The 24,281-nt window shown below is 49.1% G+C and overlaps 1 protein-coding gene across 7 annotated transcripts in view; it reads left to right on the top strand.

Moving 5' to 3' along the window:
* Positions 1 to 24,281, top strand: part of Abcc8 (ATP binding cassette subfamily C member 8) — a 74,878-nt gene that overhangs the window by 22,241 nt on the left and 28,356 nt on the right. For 4 of the 7 annotated variants that reach the window (XR_013110529.1, XM_034516558.2, XM_076934503.1 and 1 more), the window contains exons 7-16: positions 1,063 to 1,227; positions 3,862 to 4,017; positions 6,934 to 7,068; positions 7,518 to 7,680; positions 17,880 to 17,920; positions 19,314 to 19,459; positions 20,585 to 20,690; positions 20,829 to 20,945; positions 21,300 to 21,375; positions 21,946 to 22,051. Coding sequence is in view for 5 of the 7 variants with exons in the window: in XM_034516558.2 (XP_034372449.1) it covers positions 1,063 to 1,227; positions 3,862 to 4,017; positions 6,934 to 7,068; positions 7,518 to 7,680; positions 17,880 to 17,920; positions 19,314 to 19,459; positions 20,585 to 20,690; positions 20,829 to 20,945; positions 21,300 to 21,375; positions 21,946 to 22,051 (1,211 nt within the window). In the remaining 2 variants the exon portion in view is untranslated. Of the gene's footprint in view, positions 1 to 1,062; positions 1,228 to 2,241; positions 2,330 to 3,861; positions 4,018 to 6,933; positions 7,069 to 7,517; positions 7,681 to 9,908; positions 10,015 to 17,879; positions 17,921 to 19,313; positions 19,460 to 20,584; positions 20,691 to 20,828; positions 20,946 to 21,299; positions 21,376 to 21,945; positions 22,052 to 22,852; positions 22,937 to 24,281 lie in introns of those variants that run through there. The other 3 variants (XM_076934509.1, XM_076934521.1, XM_076934517.1) reach the window with 3 other exon arrangements.

Raw genomic sequence — 24,281 nt, 5'->3', positions numbered from 1 at the left:
CTGTGGCACCTCCCACATCCTTCCAAATGTTTCCTGTTGGGGCAGTGTCAGGAAGGTGAGAGCCCTGTCTTCATGGGAAGATTGGTGTGGTCGTGCTAGAGGGTGGCAGCTCATCTAGTTCAAAGTCTTCCTGGGAGCCAGTGATGCTGAATTTGGAAACAGGCAGGCCAATGCTTCCTGAGATCTTTAGCACAAAGGCAGAATATTTTCCTCTGATTATTATCTGGGGTCTTTCTGGAGTGCAAAGTGACTTAAACTTAAAAGGAGGCCCTGGGAGCCCAAGGGGCTAGGGCTGCCCTGTGTCCTCCTCAGCTGTTGTGAGTACTTCCTTCCCATCTTTCCCACAGTCCACACCAGGTCCCTCCCCTCCCCCAGCCCAGAAGTCACTGCTCAGCAGATTGTTGGTTCCTTTCTGAGGCAGAGAACGCACCGTGCCTTTTGCCGTAGCTGCTCTGTTTGGGCTCCTCCATGATCTGCTCTATTTATTCGTGTTCCATTCAGAGTAAATTCCCAGGGGCATGGAGGAAGAGAGGCTGAGAGTCATGTGTGCCTGGGGTTAGGACTGAACCTTGTTCTGGTCCCTCAAGCGGGAAGATGATGGAAATAGAGGCAGACTTTGGTTGGATTTATCAGTCTAGGAGTGTGTGTGTGTGTGTGTGTGTGTGTGTGTGTGTGTGTGTGTGTGTGTGTGTGTTGATCCATCTACCAACTCCATCTTATTTTTTGAGAGAGGATTTCACACTGAACATAGAGCTCACTGATTCAGCTGCTGGCCAGGTACCCCTAGGGACTCTCCCCACCTATCTCCCCAGCGCTGGGATCACATACTGCTACACTCAGCTTTCTTATGTGGGTGCCAGGGATTGAACTAAGATCCTCATGCCTGCACAGCACGTACTCTACCAACTGATCCCAGCTCCCAGCTCTCTCTCGTTCCTGGTTTTTATTTACAAAGAATCACGCAGGCTTTGCAAGCACAGAGGTAGTGATCCAGCTGTAACATCATGACATGAGTCACTCTTCTGGGAGTAACAGCCACCGCTGGTCTTCTCTGTCCCACAGACACAGTTTCTTGGGGTTTACTTTGTCTCATCCCAAGAGTTCCTTGGCAACGCCTATGTCTTGGCTGTGCTTCTGTTCCTTGCCCTCCTGCTACAAAGGACGTTCCTGCAAGCCTCGTACTACGTCGCCATTGAAACTGGGATTAACTTGAGAGGAGCAATCCAGGTACTGGGGTCATAACTCTTTTTCATGGTCAAAGCAAGCCAGCCTTACTCTCCCTGTAGCTCAGGAGAATTCTGCTGTGAGTTTATTTTTGGTGCTCTTCCCCATATTTAGAACTAACCATTGGTTGTGGTGGAAAGTGGGAAGTATCTTGGGGCTGGGGTTGGGACTTAGAAGCAAGGGTTCTGCCTTGGACCAGACTGACACAAGATGTCAGCCGCTCAGCGCTCGGTTCCTCCTTATTCTTGAAAGTGACAGGCATCACCAGTCAATTGCAGAGTTCTCTTCTGCTGAGCACACACTGTGGCCCCAGAATCCATCTCTAATTCTGGAGGCCTAGCAGATAGTCTGTTAGGGTGTAGCAATGCAAACGTAGCAACATAACGGATCAGCAAAACATCTAAGGTCCATTTAAGCTCTTAAATCTGTGGTCCCTGATGAGAGATTCATGACATATAGAGCTAGGCTTTGGAGAATTGATTGGCAGGATGATCAAAGCCAGAAAGGACTTAGAGCCCTGTGGAGGATGGCAAGCCCCTTGGGATGGATGAGAGCCATCCCATGCCCCAGCACTTCCATGAGGACTTGAGCTTGAGGCTTGCATGGAGAACCCTGAATAGGAACAGATCATATGGCATAGAAGCTTGTCAGTGTTTACACCAATCCTGGGAGGTGCGGCAGCTACACACTCGTCTGAGACCCCATGTCCCCAGATTGTCATTCCCCTTGTGCAATGAGGAGGGTGAAGCCTATTCTGCCATCCCTGATGATTTTTACAAAGCTGTACAAAGTTCCAAAGCTGCCTCATCCATCAAAACTATTCTGTAGAAAGATTAGATGTTGGGCATTATTTCCCTATAGACAGTTCTTTACAAAAAATATTCTGTGGTGTCAGGAGCATGGGCTGACCCTGTGCAAGCTATTCAGAGGTGATGCCGGGAAGGAGATAAAGAGAAGAGGAAGGTCCAGCTTGAACTGGGGCTGCACCAGACTCAGCTCTGGTCCTCCTGATAGCCTGTATGAATGATGTGGATGTGCAAATGATGCTGTCCAGCTTCAGTGGGTTTCCGTGGAGAAAACAGAATCTGCTCACGGACATCAGCAGGTGGGAAGGGTGATTATACCCCTGATAAACCAAGACCCTCCCAGGTTCCTCATCAGGGAGACGCAGAGCTAAGAAGAACCAAACTCTATGTGAACCCCAGTGTTGTCTCCAAGCCCCCCCAACGACAGGCAAGCTTCTGCCGCCATAACCAATTTTGTGGTTGGGTAGTCTTGTCATCAGATCTGCTTCCTATGTGTGTGTCATAAATTACACAGCAGCCCAGTATTTTCCAATTATGCTAAAAGAGTCCCCAAATGGGTTTTTAATATATCAGCCTGTAGTTTTTTTTTAAATCAAACTGAATCTTTTACATTAACCAGAGAGATTAATTCATATGCCACAAGAAGGAAATGATAGCATGCATTATAAAAAAAACGAAGTGGACCTAAAAGACCGCTTTCCTTTAAAAGATTTCCAGAAAGTTACCTACAGAAAATGTGCCCTCACAGATGAAAACCTGTAAGTTACCAAGCAAAGTTCTTAAATTATACATATACCTACACACATACGAGCGCGTGCGAGTGTGTGCACACGCACACACACCGCCATCACATATATGTACGTGTTGCTTTATGTAACAGGTCACTCATGCCTGTATTTCAGTGAAAGTTGCTGGTTAGTTAGCCTCTAAGGCTTAATTTCACGTAGCCAGGAAGTCCATAGAAAGTGTATAAATTTGTCCAAAAATGTCACCATTATTTCCAGCGTTCCCCCTGCTGTATAGAAACCTCAGAAAAGACACAGAAGACACCCACGCTCTCAGAAAACCTGACCCACAAACAAAAGCAAGCTGAGCTTAACACGAGGACGGATTAAAGGCTTTGCAGCTGAAGTGCAGAGCAATTGTGTCCAAGAGCAGGCACCCCGTGGCCATGTAAGACAAGACAGAATTCTTCCTTGTTCCAGAGCATGTAGCTGAAAATACAATCTTTCTGGAAGGTGCCAACAACAGGCACATGAAGCTTTCAGGTTCAAGCCCACAGGCAGCCATTACCCTCCATGTCGCCCCGTGGAGATTTTCAGAGTGGCTGCATTTCTAAGGATGGTGTGGGCCGACTGACCCTCCTCGTGACTGGATCTCACTTCAGGTCTGCGGAGGCTGACCCCTTGCTTTGTTCCAAGGCTCAGTGACTTGGCCCCAGGGTGGAAGTGACACACTAAAACAGGCTGTTCCTCGATTCTTCATTTTTATGTGTCTTTAATGTGCTCTGCCCTGGTCCCCAGTAAATCAAGAACACAAGTAGATATGAAGACCCGCATTTAAGATTTAGGAGCTAATTATGTCTTGTCCCTGAGGGAAAGGTCACGATTGCTGGGGAAGTAGCCTGCTGCTTTGGCCTTGGCTTCCTGCCTCTTGGCTTATTCTCCATGGTGTAGATCATTGTGACTCTAGAATGACAGAGCCCCTTACAGAGCTGCTCCAGGGCTCTGTAGGGATGTCAGAGAAGCCTACATCCAGCCCCTTCCAGGTGTGAGGTGGTGATAGAGATGACAATGATGACAGAGGTGAAGCTTTCTGTTCTCATTCCTAGACCAAGATTTACAATAAGATCATGCACTTGTCTACTTCCAACCTGTCGATGGGGGAGATGACTGCTGGGCAGATCTGCAACCTGGTGGCCATCGACACAAACCAGCTCATGTGGTTTTTCTTCTTATGCCCAAACCTCTGGGCTATGCCAGTACAGGTATCAGATTTGTGCTGGGGGAACTTCCTGTTGGGGAAGGGTGTTGGGGGGAGCCAGTAGGACACAAAACCAGAAGCTACCTGTGTCCATCGTGTGTTCACCTGTGTCTTCCATCATCCCGGGTCTATCCATGTAGTGTCCTACGGTTTCCTCAGTGTCTCGCACATTACAGGCCACCTGCACATCTCTCAGTGATCAGAGAGGCACTATCATCAGGACATTGAAAAGTGTAGCCAACTTTAAATGACTGGTAGGATAGTCATACAAAGAGCAGTTTTGTAAATACCGAAAGCTGTATTGTAGGGATTTGGAATGTAGCAAAACTGTGTCACTATTGCTCAGTGTGTATGATACCTGGATTCATCACCAGTACCAAGTAAACCAGGGATGGTTGTGGAGGCAGGAGGATCAGAACCTCAGGGTCATCCTTAGCTTTGGAGTGAGTTCAAGGTCGTAATGTTGAAATTGTTTGAAATGCGGTCTTGTTCTTTTGCTCAGGCTAGCCCCAAGGTCCTGAGTTCTTGTCCTTTCCTGACTCAGCCTCCTGCAAGTGTCTAAGACTGTTAATTCATGGCATCAAGCCTGATTGATATTCATTTTTAATACATCAGAGACTGTGCCTTCATGCTTACAAAATTGACCAGTATACAAAAATTACTAGTGTGAATTCCTACTATGAGGGCTGGGATGTAGCTCAGCTTAGCATGCCTGAGCACTAGGTGAGTTCCTAGCCACCCGAGCCCCAGCCCACCCCACCTCACATACAAAGACACACAATGATATAATCTTAGCCTCATGGAAAACCTCACCTGGTTGGGGTTCCTCAAGGAAACCTCACCTGGTTGGGGTTCTGGGGCCAGCCTGGTGACCCAGCGTACATATGCTGTTGAAATCCACTCTTCTTAGTTTGCAATCTTTATTTTTTTTAATCACACACATTTTTAAAAGTAGCATTTTGGAAGACTACACTTGTGTAGACTTGAGTTCTCAGCACTTGAAAGGCTGAGGGTTGCCTCAAGTTTCAGAACAGCTGAGCTGAAAAGTGAGACCCTGGAATAGGTGAAGGTGCAGCTGAAGGGCCCTACAAATGATCTGGGGTACTCTTAGATTCGGGGTGCTCTTACAGACTCTTAGAGTCTCGGGCAGCCACAACGGCTGAAGGACACCCTGGCTGCCTTCACGAGAGCACAACTCATGTAAGAATGAAGGGTGGTGCCTGGCAGGACTCCCAGGAAGGTAGCTGGCGGGGCTGTCAAATAGGAGGTTCATCTCTTAACATGGCCCCCTGCCCACTGTGCCAGCTTTTACTGCCAGTTAAACAGGCAGGGGGGCACCGTGGTGATTGGGGCCATCCCATAGTCTCTCAGTTATCGGCTAATGAAGACTTTCTGTGATTAACAGAAAGTGTAGAGTCCTGCCTTCTCTATCCATAAACTGAGGCGGGGAGCCTCATGCCAAATTAGCACAAGGCTGGCAGAATGCAGGACCAAGCTGGACAGACTTTATTTTCTCTCTTCTTTCAACTTAGCATGTGTGTTCTTCCAGAGTAAGCCATACTGTTGAAGGTGCTTGTCTTTGACAACAGCTTGGAAAAGTATCATCCAGGAGCTTTAGGGACTAGCAAGAGAGATTTGCATTGCTCAAGAATAATCATAAGTAATCAGTCATTTACATAAAGCTAGAAACAGAATGGGTTCTCATTTCAAAGAAAGCCTGCCAGGCTCTATAAAAATTGAAAGACACCAGACTCAGGTATGATGGTTTACACCATAATCCCAGCACTTGTGGAACTGAGCAGGGCACTCTCAAGTTCTGGCTAAACCTGGGCTATGCCACAAGACTCTGTTTCAAAACCACAACAGAAACTAGACCTGTAGTCCAAGCTACTTGGGGGCCTGAGCCAAGAGGATTACAAGTGAAGGCTAGCCTGGGTTAAAGAGTGATTCAGCACCTGATGCCTACACATATAACTTAGTGAGACCTTATCTCAAAAAACAATATTTTTTTAAGTGGGCCAAGTGGAAGGGTACCAGGAGAGCATGCCTGGATGATATAGGTCAATGATAGAGCATTTGCCTAGTGTGTGAGAGGCCCTGAGTTCAATCCCCCTTAACACAAAAGGGGATAGTGGTGGGCAGGGATATAGTTCAGTTGTAGAGTGCTTGCCTAGCGTACTGTAGTTCTAGTGTTGCAGACAGAGGCCAGAGGATCAGAACTTCAAGGCTGTCTTCAGCTACACAACCAGTTCAAGGGATATATGAGACTCTAGAAGACAGATGGACAGATAGGTGGATAGATGAATGGGTGGATGGATGGATAGGTGGATGGGTGAGTGGATGAGTGGGTGGATGGATGGATGGATGGATGGATGGATAAGTATATGGGTGGGTAGATGAGTGGGTGGGTAGATGGGTGGATGGATGGATGATGTGTGGATGGATGAATAGACAAATAGATAGTAGATGGATGAGTGGGTGTGTGGGTGGGTAGGTAGGTAGGTAGAGCGAGCTACCAGGCCATGAATGCACAGCACCTTCTCTGTGCCTGCAGTTCTGCCTGGCATGGACGCCACAGTTTTGCCCCTTCATTCCTAGGTAGCTTATTTCTAGTGAGATGTCAGTCTCGGCAAATGAGAAATAGAGTAAGTGGTGTAGTCTCAGACCCGCCTCAGAAAAGGAGACTCAGCATGAAAGTCAGTCCTTTAAGTAGCTTTGGTAAAGGGCCTTGGTAGCAGCCCAGAGCCTCGGCTGCATGTGTGCCCACATACTGCTCTCCCACACCTGCTTCTGTGCCCTACTCCATCCCCAAGGCATTTTGAAAACTCGGGCACTGAGGAGCTGAAGGTAGGGTACTGCTGATGCCCTCTGGCAAGGCAGCCCTGGAGCAGAGCGCTCATCCCCCTGTCACCTTCTCTAGATCATTGTGGGCGTGATCCTCCTCTACTACATCCTTGGGGTCAGCGCCTTGATCGGAGCAGCTGTCATCATTCTGCTGGCTCCTGTACAGTACTTTGTGGCCACCAAGCTCTCCCAGGCACAGCGGAGCACCCTGGTGAGTGTCCTAGGATCTGCACGTTCCATCTCTGCCATTCCCCATCTCTGCTTCCTTGGTCCTCCCCTTAGTAGCCTCCTCCCATACTCATAATCCTCCCTAGACTCACAGTCATCCCTACTCTTACAGTCCTCCCTCCCCACACTCACGGTCCTCCTCCACACAGTCATCCCCAGACTTAGTCCTTCCCATACTCAAGTCATCCCCACATGCACATCTCTCTCACTACACTCAGTCCTCCCCACACTCTTAGTCCTCCCCACACTCACAGTCCAGGCCTCAGTCTCTATGAAATGAACTTAACAGTCTGGCCAGGAAGATACTTGTGATGACAGGAGCTAGGCAAAGGGTGAGGACATGGAGTCAGTGCCTTCTCCTCAGCCGAGCTAGGGCCACAAGTGTCTCCCCTCTAACTCTGAATACACTACTACCACCTCTCCTGCCCCCAGGAATATTCCAATGAGAGGCTGAAGCAGACCAATGAGATGCTCCGGGGCATCAAGCTGCTCAAGCTGTATGCGTGGGAGAACATCTTCTGCTCGAGGGTGGAGATGACACGAAAGAAGGAAATGACCAGCCTCAGGGCCTTCGCCGTCTACACCTCCATCTCCAGTGAGTGCTCCTGCCTGCAAGCCTGGGGTGTCTGTCATGGGTTATGGGCAGGTTACAGAACCCAGAAGCCCCTTTACTATGTTGTCAGAGTCCCAGAGATCAGTGTTCTTTTAAAAGTATCCCATTTTACTGTTTCTAAGTATGTGTATGTGTGGGAATGCACACGTGAGTACAGGTGCCTTTGGGTACCAGTGATGTGGATCTCCCCGGAGCTGGAGTTACAGGCAGCTGTGGCCTGCCTAATGTGGCTAGTAGAAACTGAATTGGGATCTTCTTCAAGTGCAGATCCTCTTCAAGAGCCATCTTGCTAGCCCAGAAATCAGTATTCGTAATTCACTTGTGCAAATGTGTCCTGAGAGCCTGCTGTGTGCGAGGCTCTGTGCTAGCTCTTAATACACACCAGTAAGAAGGAAAGATGAGCCCTCATATGAATAGGAAGAGTAGCAAGGATTTTCTGCTTCCTCCAAACATGAAAATTTTTCAGGGTCAGAAGGACCTGTCACTGCTCCAGGCAAGGTGTCATCTCCCTGGGATATGCAGAGATATCTGTACAGACCAGAAGCCCAAGCTAACCTTTTCCCCTGCATAAAACCCTGTAGTTCGTATGTGTAGAGATACACATGCATCAAGTGCGAAGAACTGGTTGAACACTGAGATAACTAGTAACAAAGAAGTTAAAATCCACAAGAGAAAATTCACCATCAAAGAGAGAACCGTCTGGCTCAAAACCATAAGAGAGGGCTGTGGAGACGGCCCAGGGGGTGAAGTGGCCACTGTGCCAGAGTGCAGACCTGAGTTTGAGTTACCAGGACCCACAAAGAGCCAAGCAATCGCATATGTCTGTAACTGCAGTGCTCCTGTGTTGATTGAGAGGCGGAGACCAGAGAATCCCTGCACTCATGAGCCTGCTAGACGCCATATGCAGGGGCAGACAGCAAGAGACCCTGTCAGGAACAAGGTAGAAGCTGAAAACTGACACTAGAGACTGTCCTGTGACCTCTACTCTGCACACGGGATGTGTGCACCAGCACCAACATGTGCACACCATGCCCACGCACACCATGCATGCACACACATAGACACGTACACACCATACATACACACATATATACACATATTCACACCAAACACACACACATATATATATACACTCATGTGCATGCGCACACACCCACACACCATACACACCATACATGCACACATACACACATGCACACAAACATGGACGCACACACCATACACAAATACAAAACAACAAAGTCCATTAAGAGAACCAGGTGTGGTGATACACACCTGTAACCACTCAGAATTCGGCAGGTAGAGGCAGGAAGATCATGAGTTCAAAGCCATCCTCAGCTACGCAGTGAGTCTGAGGCCTAAGCTTTTTGAAATCCTGTCTCAAATAAAACAAACAACAATAAACAACGAATTAAAGTAATTTTTCTCTTAATACCTTGAAATAATAAGTCACTCAAAAGCTAATAAAGTTAGCATGTTCGATATAACTAGGGAGGGTTGTTTTGTTTTGTTGTTTTGTTTTGTTTTAAGATCCAAAAGCAACAAGGCTTCATAAGGAGATTATCAGGGAAAGAAAACAAAAAAGAACATTCTAGAAGTTATAGTTTTAGTTATTGAAGTTGACTCTGTGTACATTCCCCTGGCCAGAGGAGGGTGCATGAAGGTCAGATGACCGTAAGGCTCTGGTCCAAGTCTGATTCGCAGCTGATGCTAATTCATTCCTCCATGGACCTACCCCATGATGGCTGATTTCCCAAGGTATTATTGGGATGTAGACAAGCAGCCACTGGCAGGCTCAGTTTACTTCCCTGACCTGTCCAAGTTAACAGTCATTTTGGTAAGAACGGCTCTGCCCACGAGAAAAAGGGGGAGGGGGAGGGAGTAAAGAGAAGGAAGGAAGGAAGGAAGGAAGGAAGGAAGGAAGGAAGGAAGGAATCAAGGAAGGAAGAAACAATGTAGTTCAATGTACAGCTTAATCAAATTAATGGAGCTGAAGAGAGACTTTGTGATTTAGAGGCCATATTGTGAAAATCATATAGGATTTAATAAGAAAGGTCAACAGAAAATGTTTCCTGCAATATGGGCACCTGTTTTACACATGGGAAACTGAGGCTCATGGGAGAGGGGAGGGCGTGTGTTTCAGAGGCGCCTGCAGAGTCAGCAGTGCCACTCATAGTAGACCCTATGGAGTCTCCACATGTTGTTTCCAGAATGCCAGGGAGCTCCGTGGAGTGAAGGGTTGGGACACTGTGGTGCATCATGAGGCTGTGTTTTCTGTGGAGACAGTCTTGAACAGGCTGCAACAGGAGTAGGAGACGGTGAAGAAACTCAGAGAGACGGTCAGTACTGACCACTGCCTCCAAAGGAAATGTCTTCGTTCTCTTTGTGGGTTGGGGCTGGGCTTTTGACCAGGGTTTTTACTCTTTAGTACAGTCTGACCTAGAACTCACTGTATAGCCCAGGGTGGGCCTTTAACTCACAGAATCCTCCTGCTTCAGCCTCCTGAATGCTGGGATTGCAGGCTTGAACCATCACACTCTGGTAAAAGTGTTTCTTGTCAGGGTGCCCTGGGGTGGTGAGTTGGGGGGCTGTAATGGAGGACATGATGGGAATGTCTCCTAGATAAACTCTTTATAAGGTTCGTGGAGAGTAGAAATGTTAGCCCAGGTCATCTATGTGTTCTGGTATTTGTGCTCATCACAAGGAAAACTTGACCCTGAGCACCATGGGTAGTCACAGCTCCCCACCCCCACCAGGACTGGCTATATTATGGTATCTGATACCTCAGACAGAGCCTGGTCCAGTCAGTGGTGGCTAGGTCATCTACCATAAGTGGCATACGTGTGTTCACATAGGAAGGCATAAGACCCAGTTGTCTCAGAATAGAGCCATGGTCACAGCCAAGTTCCTTCCCTTCATTTTCCATGATATGGGGGTATTAGAAAAGACACCTAGAGGAGCCAGTGTCCCAGAGCCAGGCCCCCTTCTGCCTTGTCTTCAGCCACTCTGCCTGCCTGCCCAGCCTCAAGCTGGTGTATTACTTTATCTCTACCCTGAGTACAGCCTGATGAGGGATAAAGAAACAGATACTGAGGAACAAGATTGGTGGAGGGAGCTTCTCCCCATAGCTAGGAGACACCCTAGCTCAGATAGTGAGGCAGATTCCCCATGGCTGACATAGAGAGGAGGAAGAAAAACAGCAAGGAACTCGAGGTCTGGGTCCCCAAAATTCCAGGCATAGTGAGTATCAAAGTAAAGACAGCCCCAGTACATGCAACTGAAGGCAGGTGCCAGCTGCTCTGTTTCTGGGAAGTGTGTATTTACTTCCCAGGGTAAAGGGGCAACCTGTTTTGTGAGTATGCAACTTCCAGGTCTCTACGTTCCTGCCTGGCCCTCTGAAGCCCATCTGACAGGTGATACTTATTCCCTCAGGATCTTGGGAGATCAGCCTAGGCTTTGGGACCCAGGGTCAGTAGGATTCAAGAAAAGACTCAGAAGAGAAAGGGTCTCTGGAGCCAAGCAGGAGCTGCCCAGAACCCTGTACCTATCCACCAGGCCTAAAGGGACAAGCAGGGTAACACAGGCTGGTCCCTGGAAGGAGAATTAAGAAGGCAATGTTGTTATTATTCTAATTGTACTTATGTATAAACTACTATATGATAATTCATGTGTGCATACAGTGCACGATAATTAAATCAGAGCCGATAGCATTTTCATCCCTTTAAGCATTTTTTTGTGCAAACTTTGATTGACATAAGATAATCATACGTATTTATGAGATACAGTTGAGGGTCCAATATGTGCTCAGAATGTAATATGCATTTATGTGTTCAGAATGTGCGTACATCAAACCAGGTCACTAATGTACCCACCTCCTTGCTGTTGCCCCTGTTAAGCTCTTCAGAGGTACTCTTTAGTCATTCAGAAAATATATAAGAAGTTATTGTGAGCCGTAGTCCCCAAACTGCACGAGAGTGCTAGAAAAGTAAGCCAGACACAAAAGACAGCTAGGGCGAGTTTGTCCCTCATGCAGAAGCTTTTAAAAGTCAGCCGTGAGGCTGGGGAAATGGAGTGTTAGTGAAGGAACATGAGGGCCTGAGCCTGATTCCCAGCACGCATATCCCAAACAGCAAGTGGGGCCTGCGCTTCGAGCCCAGCTCTGGGGAGACGTAAAGAGGCCGTTCCCCGAAGTGGACTGGCTAGCCAGCCTGGCTTAGTCAGCAAGCCTAGGTCCCACGGAGAGGCCTGTCTCAAACAAACAAAAAGTAAACAGTGGATGCCTCTCAAGAAGCGACACCATACACACACACATACACACACACACACACACACACACACACACACACACACGCATGCATGCATGCATATCAGTCTCAATGATTGGAAACAGTGAAGACAGGAGGGCGGTGGGAGACTACCCACCCAGTGGACATAAAAGTACAGCCCAGGGCAGCTCTCCTGTCCTTCAGCAGAATGCAGAAAGCCAGCACTGTTTGTGTGGCATATTTGCCCTTGCTGGGGTGTCTCTTCCGAGAGGGAGTGGTCGGGTAGAGGTATCTCCTAGCTGCAGACACGTGCTTCGTGCTTCAAGTGGGTTCTCGCTGTCCTCTCCCTGGACTCCCGGGCTTCTGTTTCCAGGGATCAAGGTACAGGTCATTAGGCTGAGCTAATGGCAATCTCATGTTCTCACCCTTGGCGCCAGCCATGGAGTCCTGGCAACGTGAAAGAGCCCTAGTGTTCTGTCTCCAGATGGGGCCTGTCCTGGGGATGCTGGATGGGTTTCCAGTCTGGTTGTATGCATACCCTGCAGACAGGCTATGTGGCAGACATGATTCCTTCTGACATCTTGTGATGGTTTCACTGACAGGGTCACCAAGATATCTGGTGTCCTTCCCTGGCAACTCATAAGGGAGGGATGAAAAGGCAGGGGAAGTCCACATGTAACCATTTGCAGAGGAGTGAGAGTCAGCCAGCCAAAGTGCCACCAGTCCATCTGCAGGCCCATGGCAGAGCTCTCTCTCTGCCAAACTTTACTGAAGCCCTGAGCATGAGGAAGGGGTGGGCATGGTCCACACAGTCCTAGGGGACATTGGCAATGACTAACAGCAGTGACAGTGCACATGCTAGAGCCACGAGGTCAGTCCCAGATGCCCCTGTCTTTTGCGTTATTCGCCTGACCCTGTGGCTTCGTTTCCTTCAAGCGCTTATGGACTGTCTTACTTACCAACTATTTCCAATGTGTCAGGCCCTGTGTTTGGCACTGGATGAAAAGACACACTGGTCCTAGCCAGATGTTGTTTGTAGTTATTGGGAAAGCCCACCATGAAACAGTGCAGTGATTGACAAGAACTGAAGGAGACATTCTGGTTGCACATAAAAGTTATGATTTGCACCCAACCTAGTCCTAGGGGTGATAGGTGTCAGAGTGCTTTCTGGAGGTGACCTGTAGTGGTTCCGCTAGGATAACCGTAAGTTACCCAGGTGAGGAAAAAATATCCAGGCAGAAAGGCCTTGAGGTAGCAAAAAACAGTGGTAGGTTACATCTCAGTCATGCTTCCTTCAGTAGGAGACCAACTCAGACAAAACTCTGTGTCATGGGTCAGGCTGCTGGGTTTACTCCTGGGGCAGGGAGCCATGGAAGGGGCTTAGGTAGACTAAAGATGTGATTGCCATTTCTGTCAACACTCTGTGCCCGTCTGGGGTCCAGACAGGCAATGTGACAGTCTCAGGTTGTGGCTTGAAAATCAAAAGGCCAGAGAATCAACTCAGCCATATGTGAGGCTTGGGGACACATGTGTCTGCAGGGCACAGCACAGTGGCTGTCCACACTCCACGCACTGCCTGTCTTATTATCCTGTTTTTCTCAGGGCTCCTCAGTGGAAGCTGAAGACTTTCGGTTTGTCTTTGTTTGTATCTTTGTCTTTTTGAGACCATTTCTTACAACTGGCCTGGAACTTGCAATGTAGCTGAGAGTAGCCTTGAGCTCTGATTCCATCTTCTCAGTGCTCAGATTCCAGGTGTGCACCCCACACCCAGCTCCTGGTCCCCTCCTTTTTCCCAGCTCATCTCCTTCATTACCTGTCCTTCCTTCTGCCAATCAGGGCAGCCGCTGAGGGTCACTTATGTGTACCCTGACCTGGTTTGGCAGGGGGGTTAGTTGAGGAGTAAGGAGAGTCCTTAGCCCTGGAACAGAAGTCAGTTCTGCAGGAGCCTCCTGACACGTTCTGCTTCTGTAGCCTCCAGCAACTGGTACCAGGCCCCTGCTCTCCTCTCCACTCTGCTGACTTTGCTGACAATCAGATGGGATGGAAAATAGCCCCACTCACTTCAAAACACATTTCCCTTCCTCCCAGCACAGCTTGCAGCTAGGACCAGGCTGAGTGCCCACCCTCTGGCCTCCCTCCACAGGATGCAAAGCTGGAGTTAACCAGTGCACAAATGGCCGCTGTGCCTCCCTGGCTCATGCCTCCTGAAATATTTATGGTAACTTAGGAAATGAAAAGCTTCTGGTATTACGGTGTCAGGCTGGTGCCCACAAGGCCAAGCAGCATTCCTTGAACAAAGCCAGGGGAGCCCATGAATGGGTCTGCTTTGACTTGGGTGGGCTGTCTTCTTTGCAGTGGGAGTGGGGAAGGCTAATATAACATTTGGCAGGGGACAAAGATTGCAGTGGGGAAAGGTGCTAAAAAATAATTGTTGAATGGAATGAGCAGCTCCTGACGGGTCTTTTTATAATATCCTTATCCCTGTACCATTGCAGACAGGCGTCACTTTTATAGTGGCTTGGAAGGCCTGGACACAGGAGGTTAATTTTACCCTAACAAGCTAGGTGTAGTGGCATACACCCGCAATCCTTGTACTCCGGATATAGAGATAGAAAGTTCGAGAGTTTGAAGTCATCTTTAGTTACACAATGAACTCAAAGTCAACCTGAAATACGAGACCCTGTCTCAGTCAAAAACCACACACATGCACACACACACACACACACACACACACACACACACACAAACACAAACACAAACACACACACACAAGCAAAATTGGGGTTGGGGAAAGCTATACTCTGCTTACACTTCCAGGTCGCAGTTCATCACAGCAAAGGCAGGGCAGGAACTCCAGCAAGAGCTTGAAGCAGGAACCATAGGGGGAGCACTGTCTGTTCCTGCTCAGCTAGGCACATCTGCCTATGGATGGTGCCGCCCACAGTGGGCTGGGCCCTCTCCTACAAAACATCAGGGAAGGCAGTCTCACAGATAAGGCCACAGCCCTTCTGATCAGCAGTTCTTCAGGAGAGACTCTATCTTCTGGGGTAACTTAGTGTCAAGTGAACCATAAAAGCAAACCAGGACATACACCGACTGTTCTGTCTCCTCCTTCATATGATGTCACTCAGCCCACAAGTCCATGCTTCTCACACCTAAAATTTGAGAGCTATCATGTTCTTCAGTCTCTGTGTTTTGTTTTCATTCTTTTGCTTTCTAATGGATCAAAGGGAATCACTCGCTCTGTACCAGAGTTAGAGAGAAATCTATCCTCCATTGTATGTCCCACCTCTTCTACCACTGTGGAACCCTGCAGGGCTGTGTGTAGCCCAGGAAAATGGGGCCTCAGGTCTTCACCCCACAACAGTCGCCTGTCCACTTGCCTATTCCCCTCCCTCTAGTTGTCCCCACACTCAGAGAAGGACAGAGTCCCAGCCCCAGCCCCCTTGTATGCATCACTGACACCCCCAAGGTGGCCACATCCCTCCCAGGGTGATGGGCTGATTTTCTGAGAGGCCTTTGCAGTACAGCAGCTGGTGATGCCCCTCCCCCAGCTCCCACACCACAGGGGATTGCAATGGTCATCCTTCCAGGCAGGGGAGAGAGAACTGGAGAATTGCATTCGCAATCCTCTCCTGCATCAGCCAGCACAGCACAGAAATTAATTCTGTCACACGCAGGCTCCACACTGCTGCATCTTCATTTTTAATTTATTTATAGCTTGTCTCATTCCTCAAAGGAGTCCAGGCATCTCTAAAAATAAAGACAATAAAACAGAAAAATATACATATTTTTAAAAATCATGACCAGGGGAAACATGGATCAGAATGAAATATCAATTATCACACACTTTCTGCCTGCCAAGTGTCCCCCAGAGGTACTTACCGTCACTTGCTAAGGTGCCCACCCACGTTTGGAAGTTTCCAGCCTGCCTCATTCTGGGTGGTTTGCTGCTATAGTTGAGTTGTGTTTTACGGTGATGAAGGTGAGGTTGCACCATCTTGCTGGTATGATAGCTTTCCTTTCTCTTGAGTGATTATTCAGGATGAACGGCCAGGATGTGGAATACAGGGTCAGAAGGTCGGAACTACTCTGTCACTCTGGATACGCAGATCTAGATTGCTTTTTCTGTGAGTTATATCAACCCCTGATCTAAATTGCAGCCCCTGCTGCAGTGAGGATGGAGGGCCCTTGGATTCGGGCAGGGCTGGAACGGTAAGGCACAGAGGCTCCCACCACCAGGTCCTTCTCATTAGTCTTATCTTGATGGACTAGAGACGGGCAGAAGAGATGCCTGGGTCCTGAGGGTACCTTGGCTCTGGAGGCCAGAGTGATGCTATTTTGGGTGTGGGGCTACGTGGCTGACGACAAGCAAGGGTGCAGGCCTGACAGGTGTGTTTTCCCCAGACAGGTGTGGCTATGCTTTGTCCTATCCCAGACCCTCAGTACCATGGGTGTAACTAGCAATAATTCTACCCCGGAAATAACCATAATTTAGCAGTGTGGTGCCATCATACGGGCACACTGTCAGGAAGGGAAGTTGAAACATGGCCATAGTTAGTACTGGTATTGATCAAATGCCTAGAGTCTCACGGAAAGACTTTCACTGCCTGGGGGCTTCAGTCATAACAGCAGGGTATTGCTGTCTCTCTTTTCAGATTAGAAATTTGACTCAGGAGGCAGAGGCAGATTAACCTCTGTGAGTTCGAGGCCAGCCTGGTCTACAGAGCTAATTCGAGGACAGCCAGTGTTACACATAGAAACCCTGTCTTGAAAAACCAAACCAAACAAACAGATTAGAAATTCCCCCAGAAAAGACAGAGATGCTGTTCCTGCCTACTTGACAACTCCCCCCTGGAACTTGTTCTCTGTCTTCCCATCAGTGGCTGGGAGAACAATACTTGTCTCCATCTTCTGAGGAGAAGCCCTTGAGTGCAAGGACCACACGTGCCCTTCCACCAGGTTGGGATTCTCTGAAGCAGTGGCCACAGCTCCCAGCATCTCTGTGGGAACTAGCTGCTGCAGGCTTCTTGCAGTAAGGGCACAGCTTGGCAGCATCTAAACTTCAAAGTTCCAAAGACTATGCTGTTTAGCAGACAGGACCATGTACAGTAGCTAAGCTCTTGGACTTGGCTACAGCCCCCTGCCTCCTGGTCTTTGGGCTTTAATCTGGGTGATTGCAGAACCAGGCTCCCCCACTCCCCTCCCCAGGTTTGCCTGGAGGAATGAGAGAAGGGTGGATGGGAGCCTGAGGCCACACTTTGAGTTGAGTTAGTAAATTTGTGTATGTGCACACATGTACACACACACCATGGCATACATGTGGGGGTGAAAGGCCAAATGGTGGGGATCCATTCTGTCTACCTTGTGGGTTCAGGGACTGAATTCAGGCTGTCAGCTATCCACTAAGCTACCTCACCAGCCACTGAGAGAATGAGGAAGGGGTCTCTACTCCAGATAGCAGATAGCCAACCTGAGCATGGAGTCTAAGCCCTAGATCTAAGGAAGACCCCCCATTTGTGCCCTCAGTCTCCAACTCTCAGTCTGAAAGAGTTTGGACTCCCTCCCAAGAGCCATAGCAGACTAGAAAGCTTCTGCACTGCACAGGGACAACCAGGGGCTCGAACTACAGGAAGGAGCAGCCGGTGGGGCCCCTGAGACAAAAGCTGCTTACAGCTCAGCCCTGCAGCTGTGTGCCAATCCTACCATGGGATTTCCTTCACTGCCTCTTCGTAAGACAGGAGCAAGGGAAGGAGTAAGAGGAACAGGAAGCCCCAGGGAAGCATGAGACGGAACTGCAGATGCCCTGTCTGCTGATGCACCCAGCAAGCTGGGCCTCCACTCAGATGTGCTACCCTGGCCGTCATGGCCTTGTTCTCCTTCCTCCCCTAACCTCACCTTGTGCTTCCTTCACAGTCTTCATGAACACAGCCATCCCCATTGCTGCCGTCCTCATCGTAAGTGGACTGTTCTCCTCTGCACAGGGCCGGGGAGGGGACAGGTGGAGACACATCCAGGTTCCACCCTCTCGCAGGAGGATCTCAAAAGCTGTGTCCAGGTGTGAGGGTGAACGCAGGTGTACCCCCTCCACGCTCCACACAGATGGGGCACTGTCTCAGGTCCTGGGGGATAAGGAATGTACTTAGAGAAATAAAACCTTCTCTTAAAAACAGCTCTTGGGACAGGGGATGAGGCTCAGTCAGTAGAATGGATGGGTAGTACGCACAAAGCCCTGAGCTCTGCAAACTGGGCTTGGTGGCACATTCTGTACTCCAAGCACTTGGCAGGAGTGTCAGGTCAGAGTCACTTTTGGCTACATAGTAAGTTCAAGGCCAGCCTGGGCTACATAAGACCCTGTCTCAAAAAAAAAGTAGGAGGAGAAGAGAAAAGAAGAGAAGGGGTCAGTATATTGTCTATGGGATTTTAAAGTGGCTATCTACTTGTTAACACAAGGATGGCACCCATCTGTTGTGGAAATTGATGGGACCATCGGGAAGAAGAGTCAAAAGCCCCACACCCCACTCAGCATCTACAGGGTGTTTCTTTCCATCCTTTTAAAAGCAGATGATATGTCACTTCTACAGAAATAGGACCGTGTCGCAGACACAGTTGTATAACCTGCTTTTTTAGCTTTAGGAACATGCCACGCACAGCTCCTGTACCTTGGACAGACATGATGTGCCTCTGAGCAAAGCTGTACACGAGCCTAGCTGTGGAGGCAGATCCCATGCCCTACAGCAAGGCCTGGGGATCCCTGGAGTCCCCCTCACCCCCAGTCTCCCCTCTGTGTCTGCTCCAAGACTGAGGCTCTTTTTAAAAGATATTGTTATGTCCCCCGAGGCCGGCATCCCTGAGCAGCGTGGAGTGCAAGGCTGCCAGGGCATGCTTGGGAACTCACTTTCCGTGTGATTTATTGAGCCGATTCCTGGCCTGGGCTCTGGGAACTGTGCTACAGAGCCAGTCAGGACCAGTCAGGTAGCCAGGGACAGACCCAGGGAGGCAATGCTGTAGCAACTATTTTTACATTGCCGCCAGACTGAGGACGAGGGAAACTAGCACCCGGAATTCTAAGTGGAACAAGGGCAGATCCAACCCCAGGACTCCTCCCTGCTTCTTCCTGGCACAGAGGGGTGGAACCAGAAGGGAGCAGCCCCACCCCTAGCATGAGTCCTAAGTTTTCTGGGGTCATTTCCATGGGGTGACTGAGGAAGATGGCTGTCTCTAACTGAAAGTTTCCTCACAGTCCTGATCGGCTCTCAGACTTCCTTTCCAGAGCCTTGGGCTTTGGATGTGGGAGGGGAAGGGGACTCATACCCTAGGTCACCCTGTCCACCTGTGTTTTCTCCACAGACCTTTGTGGGCCATGTCAGCTTCTTCAAAGAGTCAGACTTCTCGCCCTCTGTGGCCTTTGCCTCTCTCTCTCTCTTCCACATCCTGGTCACACCGCTGTTCCTGCTGTCCAGTGTGGTTCGGTCCACTGTGAAGGCCCTAGTGAGGTAAGAGAAGGGCCCTAGGGAGGACATTCCAAGGGCTGTCCATCACAGGACATACCTCCCTGTGCTCCGGGCCTTTTTTGAGCAGCTGTTATGGGAAAAGACTCTATAATGCTTATACAGCAGTTAGCACAATGTCTGGCCTATAGTTCCTGCTCCCCAGGCGGTAGCCATTGTGAATAACTGCTCTTAACCCATGTGATCTTAACATAGCCAACCTTAACTAGTTTAACTAGTAAAACCCAGCATCAACCACCCTTATCAACAACTAACCATCTTTAACAGTCAATAAACCCAAAGCAAACAAAGGTACTTCCAATCCAGACTACTCCAGATTACTGGTCAAACTTTAAAAAAAAAAAAATGTCTTAGGGGCTGTAGAGCATAACTCAAGGTAGTATGCTTGCCTGGTATAGGCAAAGCCTGGATTTCAATGTCCATCACTGATGTGATGTGATGTGATGTGTGTGTGTGTGTGTGTGTGTGTGTGTGTGTGTGTGTGTGTATGTTGATATATATATTGATATAGATATATATTGATATACATATATATATATATATATATATATATATATATATATATATACATACATACATACCTAAGCGCTTGGGTATGGTATGCACGCCTGTAACTCTAAAACGTGGGAAACAGAAGCAGGAGGGTAAGGAATTCGAAGCTGTCCATAGCTATACTACTAAGTTTGAGACTAACCTGAGCTACATGAAACCCTGCCTAGAAACAAAACATTACAAAAAAGAAAGTAGGGCAAAGGGTGGAGAGGTGTCAAGATTACATAGTGGAAAAAGATGCTTGCTGCCAAGCCTGGTGACATAAGTTCAATCCCCAAGACCCACATGGTAGGAGAAATCACTCCTTAAAGCTGTTTGTAGCACATGGATCTCCCAGACCCTACTATACAAAATAAGTGAATACATATTTTTTAAAGTCCTGGTAACATTCGTAACCTAGTCCTATGGCGCTGCCCACTGAGCACCCCCTGCCACATGGCTTTGGTAGGACACACTTAGGACCAAACACCCATTGAGAGCTGTTTTCTCAGCTCAGGCCTCCTTCTCTGCCTTCCTCTGCCCCTAGGGGTAACGGGAATCTCTTTGCTTCCTCTGCAGCGTGCAAAAGCTGAGTGAGTTCCTGTCCAGTGCAGAGATCCGTGAGGAACAATGTGCCCCCCGAGAGCCCGCACCCCAAGGCCAAGCGGGCAAGTACCAGGCAGTGGTAAGTGCCCAGCCTCTCTCTATTACTCCCAAGTTTCATCTAAGTCCTGAAGCATGAGCCCATCCGCACCAGGCCTTCACATTCCCCCCAGAAGGGGTCTTCCCAGCCTAGAAGTCCTCACCTCCTAACCATCCACAGCCCCTCAAGGTCGTGAACCGCAAGCGCCCAGCCCGGGAAGAGGTTCGGGACCTCTTGGGCCCACTGCAGAGGCTGACCCCCAGCATGGATGGAGATGCTGACAACTTCTGTGTCCAGGTGAGTCCTCAACCTTGTATCCACACTCCCAGCCTCAGCGCCATCTTCCAAGAGAAGCTTAACACCTTCAAGACCAAGAACCTGAGTTCTGAGTCCTCTATCCAGAGGCCTCCTTGCCTGGAGGAATCCTGAAGCAAAGCACATTTCCACCCCACTCAGCAGAAGAATTGCCCCCTTACTCCCCCAAGGGTACCTCAGACAGGGTTTAATCCCTACTGTCCGCCAGAAGCACTCCAAGGATTAGAATTAATATTCATTGATCTTCATAGGGGAGGGGAGACAGGGTCACACCACACTGAAAATGGCCTTGCCTCTCTCTCCTCTTCTGCACCATGGCGGGGATGGACAATGAAGATCATTGGAGGCTTCTTCACCTGGACCCCTGATGGAATCCCCACCCTGTCCAACATCACCATCCGTATCCCCCGAGGTATGGCCCACCTCACCTTTCCAGATGTGTGCTCATGTCCCAAGAGAGAGGAAAAGCCAAATCCATGTTTGCTGAGTACCTGCTCTCTACTGTCTGCCTGGGCATTCTGAGATCTAAATTCTAAACAGAAACAGACTATAGCCAAGATCAGGTCAAGACACCTTGATGTCAACCCATCTGTTGCCAGTGATATCTTAACAGGTGTCAGACTTGAGTGTCCTAGGGGGATTATGGAAGTGGAGGTTCTAAACACAGCAGTGTTCCCGTCAGGCTGATGGCAGGGGGTCATAGGTGGGAACCACGCTGGCACTTTGGGAGGACTACAGGGAGTACCAGGGAGCACTGCAGGGGAGGAGGTGCAAAGCAGAGAATGTCTGAAGTAAAGGAAGGACCTGGGAAGCCAGCGAACACTTGTCAATTTCAGAAGGAAAAACTCTGGAGTAGGAAACCTCTTAGGGTTTCCGAGAGAGGAGGGTGGGGTTGAGGGCCCAGAGCTAAGTGCACTTCTGGGTGAGAGTTGTACAGACTCCAACCAGCTTCCATCTCATCTCCTGCCCTCCATTGTCATAGGCCAGCTGACCATGATTGTGGGGCAGGTGGGCTGTGGCAAGTCCTCGCTCCTTCTGGCCACCCTGGGGGAGATGCAGAAGGTCTCCGGGGCCGTCTTCTGGAACAGGTAAAGTTTGCTTCTCTCCCTGCAACCATCCCTTTCTGAGAAGGGTGTACCATTCATTTATTGAATGCCTCTGTGCATTGAGTGGACACTTGGTAAATGCTATTGTTTTTCCTACAGTGTCATCATTAGTGTCCATTAAACCCTTGCTGTGAGATGCGTCGGGTTCTTTGCACAATTCCATGCATGGATGAATGCCAGCAGAATATTACTCCCAGTTCTCACTTTGTAGATGAGAGCTGTGTTTGCCATAATTCACACAACTAGCAAGAGGCAGGGCAGAGATTCGAACTTAGTTCTGCTCACTCTTAAATTTCATGTTTTCTGGGTGATATTTCTTCCCAGGCAACCTGGGTTCCAGGTTTTTCATCAGCTAAGCAGACTGGGACCATTCAGGCTGTGAGTGGAGGGCCCAGAAGTAATCCAGGCAAACACTGGCTTCCAAAGATCACTATCTTAATTAAAGAGCCAGAACCTTAGGCTGAGTCCATCATGAATCTATTATTTATGCCCACCCACTTCTAAAAGGCAGTGAAATTCGCTGCTGAGAGATGAATATCAAATGGAATCTTTAAAAGGCAGGAGAAGGAACACTGAGAAATGAAGAGGGTGGAGAGGTGTTCAGAACCTGAACAGGAGATAGCTGCAGCCACCCCCCCCCACAACCTGGCTCTGTGCCCATCACCAAGGGAAAGTGGTGCCCTAGTCCCCCAGCTGGAGTCCACAGCTCTTATTCAGGATGGGGCTCTGCAGCCAGTTCAACAGGGAGCCAGCTTGACCTGCAGGTTTTTTTTTTTTTTTTTAAGGAAATTACGGAAGATGAAATGTTTTGATAAACCTGAGCAGAGAGCTGAGCAGAGAGAATTGACCACAGGCTTTACACTCACGGTATCTTTTTTCCAAACTGCCCCCAAATGGTGTCCCTAGCAGTAGCAAGTCTCCCTCCCCGCTGTGGCCATGGGCTAGCAGGTGAGCCCTTTGGGTTCCCTGATGGGTCCTGTAAGCCTTGGGTCCTGTTTGGGAGCAGAAGTGGCCCTGCCTGCCTCTCCTCGCCATCTCACAGCAAGGCTCTCCCGTTTGAGTTCACACTGCTAGCTTTGACACACCAGCTCCTCGAGGCTTCTGAGGAAGACATTGCCTTTTAGCCACGAGTCTGTGACAATACAGAAGCCTCGGTGAGCTGTGAGCTGAAGACAGCAGCCAGTGCTTGTCGAGTCCTTTAGCAAAGGACCTCACCAAAGCCATCCACTTCGTGGCAGCAGCAACTGAGGATCTGGGAATTTGGGTCACTTTCTGTCAGCGTGTTGGAGCAGGACCCTAGAGTTGGTCCTGTTCCTGAAAAATGAGTCTCTAAACTCCATGTTGAAGACAGTCTGGGCTCAGCTTCTCCCTAGGGTAAACCTTTTCTAGAAGAGATCACAGAGTTCAACCCTGGAGTTGCCCCTTGGGGTTCCCAGGACTGTAACCCTCACAGCTCCCAACCAAAATGTCTCTGAACCTAGCTGCTCCCTCCCTCTCTTCACCTTCTCTCTACCCCACCCCCAACCCCCACATCATCACACTAGCTCCTCTGACCACCAGAGATAGCAGATGACATACCAGAGATTCAGCTGCTTCTGCTTGGCCTCTACCTCTCCTCCAGGATGTTTCCGTGCTTGAGGTAGCTCAAACTCTAGCTGCTACCTCTCTCCCTGCCCCCACCAAGGCATGCAAGGCGCTAGAGCTGAGCCTTTTGGGTCATCAGGCATCTTCAGTGTCTCCACCTGTCCCCTCACCCTGTTCTCCCCACTCAAGAGATGAGAAACAGTGAGGTGAAGCAGGTTACACAGTCCTTATTGTGGCAGAAGTAGAATTTGCAGCTAAGTGGGCACCTGTGAGCTTCCACTGTGTGCTAAAAGGACCTGGGAGCTTCAGGAAGAAGTAACCTCTTACCTGATGACACAAAAATTAGCAGCCTGTTTGCTCTGTCACAGGCGCGCCATGATTAGACATAGCAGGCATGAGATATACCATGGAGCTGAAAGGCTGTAGAACTGCCTGCCTCTGACAAAGGATGATGGAGTGGGAGAAGAGACCAGGGGGCAGGCCAGTTAGGAGCTCATTAAAATGGCTCTGAGAGAGTCTAAACTGATGGTTTAGAGTCTGAACAGTTGGTTCCATGTGCTCTGAAAAGCCCTGTCTCCATCTGGACACCCATGAGCTAAGAACAGGAGCTAAGGATGTTGACTGCTCC

Source organism: Arvicanthis niloticus, chromosome 1 (genome assembly GCF_011762505.2).
Source record: "Arvicanthis niloticus isolate mArvNil1 chromosome 1, mArvNil1.pat.X, whole genome shotgun sequence".
Classification (NCBI taxonomy): Eukaryota; Metazoa; Chordata; class Mammalia; order Rodentia; family Muridae; genus Arvicanthis; species Arvicanthis niloticus.
This window is presented reverse-complemented; position numbering and strand designations above follow the sequence as displayed.